This window comes from Artemia franciscana, chromosome 19 (assembly GCF_032884065.1).
Source record: "Artemia franciscana chromosome 19, ASM3288406v1, whole genome shotgun sequence".
NCBI lineage: Eukaryota > Metazoa > Arthropoda > Branchiopoda > Anostraca > Artemiidae > Artemia > Artemia franciscana.
In genome coordinates this window covers 26,015,985-26,024,363 of record NC_088881.1, presented here as the reverse complement: position 1 = coordinate 26,024,363, position 8,379 = coordinate 26,015,985, and the positions used below count along the sequence as shown (strand labels likewise).

General features: G+C 35.4%; 1 protein-coding gene across 1 annotated transcript; it reads right to left on the bottom strand.

The window, feature by feature from the left end:
• Positions 1-4,056: 4,056 nt before the first annotated feature.
• LOC136039483 (dnaJ homolog subfamily B member 6-B-like) lies at positions 4,057-5,195 on the bottom strand. The gene has a single exon (XM_065723271.1). It carries the CDS (start codon positions 5,181-5,183, stop codon positions 4,425-4,427), a length of 759 nt encoding a protein of 252 aa, XP_065579343.1. The 5' UTR covers positions 5,184-5,195; the 3' UTR covers positions 4,057-4,424.
• Positions 5,196-8,379: the final 3,184 nt, after the last annotated feature.

The window sequence follows — 8,379 nt, the reverse complement described above, 5'->3', positions numbered from 1 at the left end:
AAATCATTGGCTCATTTATTTCAGCAGTTCTTATGCTGTCTAGTTTCCTTTCGGAGCAATGCATTTTTCTCAGTAGAACCAGGATAAAAGGTTATATTCCTGTCACTAGCGGACTGCCATTTCCCAGGCACATCAGATATTAATAAGTTGCCTTCTGTTATTGGCAGTTGTTAGGATCGCTTGTAGGTGACATATTCTCAATAACTTCTTTGGGGTTGTTAAAATTTAGATTGTGACATTGCATGTGTAGAGGGTGTAAGTTTCCAAATCAGGTGCACGAGCTTTGCAATGCTATCTTCGTACTTCATGGATTATATTTAAATACGGAAATAAATTCTTACTGTATTTAGTACGGTAGTAAATCAATTTCTCCAGAATGTAAATTAGATTTTTTTTTTTTTTTTTTACGCTGTTCAAATAAAAGAAATCACTTAAGCTTATCCTTATGCAATAAATTAAGCAGAAGCCGATCTAGCTGGTTTTGTTAACATTGTCTTGAATAACCTAATAGATGTTTTTACTTGTGGCTTACTGTGTCTTCCAAGTTCTAAGTGTATTGGTGTCTGTTTATATATATAACTGTTATTTATTTATAGCCAACAGTCCCATGCAAATAGATCTTGTATTTTGATGTTCTTATTGGTCACAGGATAATAAAACATGGCTATTTATGGTTTTACTTGTTCGCCACTTTTGCCAGTAGAGGACAATAGGTATATTTACCTTCTTTATTTTAAGAAACAAAAAAATTAAACAGATTCTGTTCTGGTTTTTTTTTTCAAAAATCAAAAAAAAGCTGTTTTATTCAAAAAATAGTTCTTCATACAGCCGATTTTGTTCAATTGACTTTTAGGCAGATCATCATGTGAATTAGAAAGATTACCCCCAAAGAGAAATTTATCCCTGAGCAGTGTTGCATAGCACCTTTGGTTTCTTCAACATCCCCTTCAAACACGCTGAAAGTTTCAGCTAAATACATACCATCAAACATTCCTAAAGCATTTCTGATGCGTCCGCTTGACAGCCTGTGGGGACATAGTGTGTTTTGATTTAGTTCCATACAATCGCGTCAATTGGACAATCGGTAGCCAACAAGTTCCAACATAACCTGCTCCATGATCAATGTGATTATCGTACATACCGCGTAAAGCCATCTGTAAAATCAATGTTTTTAACACCGGTAACAGAGGAAGAGCTTGCCAATATTTTTAAGCTTTTAAAGAATGGGAATTCCCCGGGGACTGATGAATCGTCTACGAACATTGTGAAAGCTATTTTACCGAGTATTAATAAAGTAATGTGTCATTTAATAAATCTGTCATTTAGATCGGGAACTTTTCCGGATTCATTTAAGAAAGCAAAGGTGATACCACTGTATAAAAGCTCCGACCGGAGTAATTGCACGAATTACAGACCAATATCTATCTATTCTTTCTCGTTTTCTAAATTAATGGAGCGATGTTTTTATAATCGAGTGTATAATTTCCTTACTTCGAATGATTATTTTTCAAAAAATCAGTATGGGTCTAGAAAAGTACATAGTACGCAGGACGCTATGCTAACAATGGTCCAATTTATTCACGATTGTCTTAATAAAAAAATGATTCCGGCAAGTATTTTTTTGGATCTTGAGAAGGCATTAGACAAGATTTGTCACGAAATATTGTAGTTTAAATTAAGCCATGGCGGGATACGAGGACAAGCGTACGATTTTATCGCATCTTACCTTACAGGTCGATCCCAAGTAATAACTATCAATAAAACAGTTTCGGATCCATGCTTATTGCCCAATATTGGTGTTCCTCAGTGTTCAATTCTGGAACCACTGCTCTTCCTAATATACATAAATGTCCTTCCATCAGCAACAGAAACCAACAGTCCGGATGTCCTTTTCGCCAATGATGCCGGATCAACACTTGCAGGGCAGTCGGAAGAGGATGTCAAAGAGAAGCTGCAATCGTATAAATCCCATTGTATGGCTAAAAGCTAATCTTTTGTCATTGAATGCCGACAAAACGAAATTCATCATTTATAGTAGACTTGGACACAAAGCAAAAGGAATTTCAACTATAAGTGATCAGGCTACAGATATTCGAATTCAAAGGGTAACTTCACTCCGGTATCGTGGGATAATTATTGATGAAAATCTATCTTATAAAGAACAGTGTAATAGATCACGCGTTAAAGTTGCCCAAGGAGTTGGTGTAATTAGGAGGCTTCAGTATTTTTCCCCTGTTAAGTCATTTAAAAAACAAAAAAGAAAAAAAAACTGTATCTGTATATATAAAAATAAGTTGTATATATGCATGTTTGTTTGTTTGTGGGTTTGCATTTGACGTCATTATAAGTATATAAGGCTTTGTATATGACGTCATTATAAGATGACGCTACAGACCGGGACACAGGGAATATCAATGACGACCGGGACACTCAAAGAGAAATTACAGACCGGGACACGAATGACGACCAGGACACCGGGACAGAGGGAATATAAATGACGACCGGGACACAAGGAATATAAATGACGAACAGGACACAACTACAACGGGGATGCCGGGGGCACAGGGGGATATATAAATGACGACGGGGACACTGGGAATGTTCGATTAGCAATCACCATCAACAAAGCTCAAGGGCAATCGTTAGAAAAATGCGGTATAGATCTGAATACGGATTGTTTTCCCATGGACAATTATATGTTGCATGTTCAAGAGTTGGTAAACCTTACAATCTATTTATATGGACAGACAATGGGACAGCAAAGAATGTTGTATATTCGCAAGTTTTACGTAGTTAAAAACATATATATATATATATATGTTTTTATATATATATATATTTATATTCACAGGTGGGACACAGGGACACAACTACAATGGCGCATAACGACTTACGCGCGCGGTAGGGCTCCAACTGCTAGTATCATAAAACCGATACAGACTCTTCAAAACCGGGCTCTTCTAATTTTGCAAAGATAATTACCGTCGCCTTCTCCCTATCCAAAAAAAAATCTAAAACTGAAAAACTAATATATTGCCAGTTTCAGAATTATTCACTCTTCATTCTTTTTTATTTAAGGTAAAATATTTTTAAGTAAAGTAGGTTTTATTTAAGGTAAAATATGAGCGCTCACTGCCTTCGTACTTTCGTACGAGAAATTTTTTCCTTGAGCAACCTGATCAGGTTTATGAAACCCGTAATAAATGGAAAATGCAGCACCTGATATTAACCACTGAGAGATCACAATTCTCGCCATATTTTTTGATCATGGGTTCATGGTATCTTTATCTACCATATATTGACTACAGTAAATCTCTCCCAAATATAAAAAAGCAACTTCATTATATCCTTATAAATAAACTCATGAATCAGTGATAAAAAAAATAATCTTAGAGTAAATAGTTGTTTGTTTGATGTTGATATGGTTGGCTCATTTTTCTTTTTCTTTCCAAATAAGTTGCCGGTCATCGGTTACCCTCGCTTGCACACTGTTTTTGTTTTGTTTTTCGGATTCATATTTGCCGAGTGTTGGTTGTTTTGTGGGTGGGTTCCCGTCTAGTGGTGATTAATGGATTTACTTATATTTATTTTATGCAATTTTTTTTTGTCAAATAGGTATGCTATATTTTTATACCGGGTCTTTGTCAATCGACCTTGTGTCTCCGGCTTGATCCTTTTTTTTATTGTGTGTGTTGTACAGAAGTTTAAATAAGAATCTTGACTACGTTTATGAAACATCTTAAAAGATACCACTCTTATTTTCAATAGGTTTTCGTGAAATAGGGGAAAGTCCCCTGTTCGTAGAAAATATTTGCGGCAACCAAATATTTTATGCCAATTTTGCAGATGTATTCTGAACCGGCTGAAGATAAATAATTGTTGTTTGTTTTAAGTTTCAACTTTGCTCTTTGCATTCATAGGAAAGCTTTGATTTTGGTTGTTCATTGGGTAAATCACCTACGATCAATTGATCAAATTAACAAGTATACTTAAAAAAGAGTAAAAAAGAACAATGAACGGAATCCAAATGAGGGCACCAGAAAAATACGCTCCTATTTGTAGCTAATGCTGCAACTACTGCTAATGCAGCTAATCAATCAATCAATTTATTTATAACCCATCTACAAAAAAGAGGGCGGAACGCCCTTAAGATGGAGCAATAAGAGAAAAAAAATAAAAAAGCTACAATTTATCCTGAAAATAAAGACCACTGCTTTAGGAGTCTTGGATACAAAATAAACTGTTCTTCATTGGACAAGAAATAAAGAGAAAAGTGATGTCATGTGCAAACTGGAGATCTGAATTAGGAAGCTTAAGTACAGGGACGTTTTTCCTTGGTATTTAGTCATCAAGAAGTAAGGAGGAAACGTCGAATAAACGTAAAATAAAGATGAAAATTCTCCCGTTGTCATGAAAATTTCCCCCTAAAACTCTAGTGCTTGAGAGACACCATTCACGGTTTTTAATTTCAAGACACCATTTTCAGTAACAGTGATGGTTTCAACACCATTTTTAACAACCTTTTTGGTGACAGTCTTCTTGTTTCCAACTATCCTAGTATCAGTATCGGATAGTATCCTACTATCCGATATCAAAAATTGAGAATATCCTTCTCTTCCACTAACATAAGGGTTGAAAACTGAAGGAAACTGAAGGGTATCTGATGGTTCAAACATGCATCGAGACATCTCAGAAATGTCACATCCAAAAAATTCTTTAAACACATCATCAGGGTTTCGGAATAATAAGTCAAACAGACCATCTTGCTGAGCCCATGAACTTGATCCACGGTTAGCACTGCAAGCAAGTCCGTCTTTACTGTACTGATCATACACTCGACGTTTTTCTTCATTAATCAGAACTTCATAAGCTTCTGAAATGTCTTTAAAACGGATTGCAGCTTCTTCCTGATTATCTGGATTTTTATCAGGATGCCATCTTAAAGCCAGACGACGGTAGGCTTTTCTTATATCAGCTTGTGATGCATTTCTATTTAACTTTAGAATAGTATAATAATCTTCCGTATTTTTCTTAGTTGCTTTTCCTCTTTCATTTTCATTTCGCCTTGGATCATTGCCCTGAGTTGCTCCAAATGATGTGACTGACTTCACCCACTTCCTAATTCTACTACCCATTGATCGAAATGACGACGAATGTGCTCTATCATTTCTTTTTCTATTCATTTTTGATATAAAGCAGAGCAATATTTTCTATTATAACAAATTGACTCAAACTCTTAAAAATAGTCACTAAAGACTTGTAACTTCACAGCTTTATTATGAAGAAATATCCGAGTTAGATACAATTTTGCCAAAAATCAAATTTTTTTGCTATTATTGACAAATGTAAATTTTTATAAAATATGAACCTTCTAGAAACTGTACTGTACTGGTGATTACAAGTGATGGACTTAAATAGCTCAAACAGTGATGATTGGGTGATCACAAACAGTGATATATTTCAGGAATTTTTTTCGTAGAAATAAGTTTATTTTTAAATACTCTTAGGAAAAACTCAAATAAATAGAGCAATTAAATTGCGTGCAACATGAAATAAAATACAGTAAATTTTAAACGACAAGGATTACAAAATTACAGAAAGATTTATTTCTTCCGAGATTATAACAGATGTAAACTTGCAATTTTCTACGCCTTAGAATAGTTTACAGAAGAAGTAGAGATACTTAAAAACCCTCCTGGCTGTTTATTACGTTTCAATTTTATAACGGCCATGTAAAATCTGGCTCTTTCAAAACAGGACAATTCCCCCCCCCCCCCCGAACTTAAATCTCTTAAATATTCAGAAAATAAGAAATAGAATAGCGAAAGAAAAACAAAATTTAAACTACCTACCAAGCTGTCAAGTTAACCATCTTTGTTTTTGTTGTCCTATTTAACTAAACAAAATGAACAGATTAAAAAAAAAATCGTCATAACAGAATCTTATCAAATAGTTTGTGATGAAAAAAATGGAAGTAAAAAGTGACTTGGACCAATACTCACCAAAACTATGAATAGAATTCTCATGACAATTGCAACACCGACATTATTGTTTTTTTATGCTGATTCTAAATATATAAATTTCTTTCATTTTATTCTTACCCACCCAAAACCAAAAATATGAGAAAAGTTGCCTGATTCTTGAATAAAGGGGAACACCCCCAAAACAGCGAGTAATCTTATTAAAAATTCCTTTATTTGATACATCATATCAGAGAATCCTACCATAACAATTTTGCTTTGGAAAAAAATTTCACTTTGGAAATTCGCATTTGGAAAAAACTCCAAATGTGGAATTTCGCTTTTTTTTCAGAAGAGACATCGTCGATGAATGTTTATTTGTTTTGTTTGTTTTTTTTTCCCAAGGGTGATTGTATCAAACCGAAGGTCCAAGATAATTTAGAAGGAGCTCATTCAAACGTAAATTTAAAGCTTTGTTTAGAATGACCATTCAGATTGGGTCAGGGGAGAGACTTGTTTTCCGCCATTTTAGGGCACAAAACTAAGACTTTATCCCAAAGAGGATTTAAAATTCTGGGAAGCTAATGGTGGTAGTACTGGATTCAACCAAGTTGATTCGCTTTATTCGTAATGAAATTGGGCTACTTTTGGTGATCTATAATTGCGTATCAGCTACAATGAAAGGAGGGGGTGAATCATCGTTTAGGTCGGGGCAGGGTAGATTCCTAAAAAGAACATTTCAATGGACAAACTATTTACTCTTAATTAGGCTTCGGATTAATTTTACGTAGGTTAACTTTACCATTAAGTCTAATCAAGATAATAGTTACAGTTCCTGAATCAGCTAGAAGTGGTAATTTTTTGTCACTTATCAGTTTTTTCTTAAAAATGTTTTTGTCCTAGCTCCGCTTTTACTAGGTTGCTGCTCCCTGTGCAACCATGATCCAGCTAAAATAGAATCAAAGGCCTCTTCTTGTGTACGGTATATGACGAATGTGCACATAGGGTGCACATAGGACGCTGTAAAATCATGAGTTTAAAATTTGAAAAGCTTTTAGAATCTTAAATTAAAGGCAGAGAAAAGAAAGGGACTGTGATAGCGCAATGTAGTACATCTTTAGGATTGTAAATCTTCTATCTATCTATATTTATAAAAATAAGTTGTCTGTCTGTCAGGTGACGTCATGTTTCTGTGTCGACTGACGTCATGAAGTTAGTTGTCGTCATTTTTGCTATGACGGTGACGTCATTAAAGATATTTAATCATGAAGTTAGCTGTCGTCATTTTTGCTATGACGGTGACGTCATTAAAGATATTTAAGACATATATGTTCACGTATAAATCTATTAATGTTTAAGTTTAAAATGACTGATGAACTTACAATGGCAAAAGCCGATGAAGATGCTCAAAGAGTCTATGCCAAAAAACCTGCTGCTGATAGAGAAAGTCAGAAAAGAAAGCGTGCCGAGGAATCAAAAGAACAGCAAGGAAACAGGCTTGAGGCTGATAGAGAAAGAAAGAACAGAAAACGTGCCGAGGAATCAAAAGAACAGCAAGGAAACAGGCTTGAGGCTGATAGAGAAAGAAAGAACAGAAAGCGTGCCGAGGAACTACCAGAGCAACGCGAAAGCAGACTTGCTGCTAAAAGAGAAAGTGAAAAAAGAAGGCGTGCCGAGGAATCACAAGAACAGCAAGAAATCAGGCTTGCTGCTGATAGAGAAAGTAAGAAAAGAAAGCATGCCGAGAAATCACAAGAACAGCAAGAAATCAGGCTTGCTGCTGATAGAGAAAGTAAGAAAAGAAAGCGTGCCGAGGAATCAGAGCAACCTGAAAGTTATCGCCTGGCATTCAGGTACAGCCCAGTCGATGATTATAGCTTGAGTAGATGTGTTCAAATCGGGACAATGTCTAAAATTTGTCCCTATTGCAAGGCCTTGAAATTCAATGGTGAAACAATGGGAATGTGTTGCGCCTCAGGAAAAGTTAAACGTTAAAAGTTAAAAGTTAAAGTTGACGGGGCAGTCCCCGTCATATGCATGAATATGCTCAAGATGCTATTGCGTATGTTCGTCTCTATGGTCGTCCAGATTTATTTATTACATTTACATGTAATCAATCTTGGGACGAGATACTGCAGCTTTTACTTCAAGGACAATCGGCGGTTCATAGGCATGACATTACGGTCCGTGTCTTCCGGCAAAAGTTGAAATCACTGATAAACTACATGGTAAAACTTGAAGTGTTTGAGTCAGTGCGATGCTGGATGTACTCAGTGGAATGGCAAAACGAGGTTTGCCACACGCACATATACTAATCTGGCTACATAAAAAAATTACTTCGAACGAAATTGATGATGTGATTTCCGCTGAAATACCTGATAAAAATGTCGATAAGGGGTTACATGATATTATTGTAAAA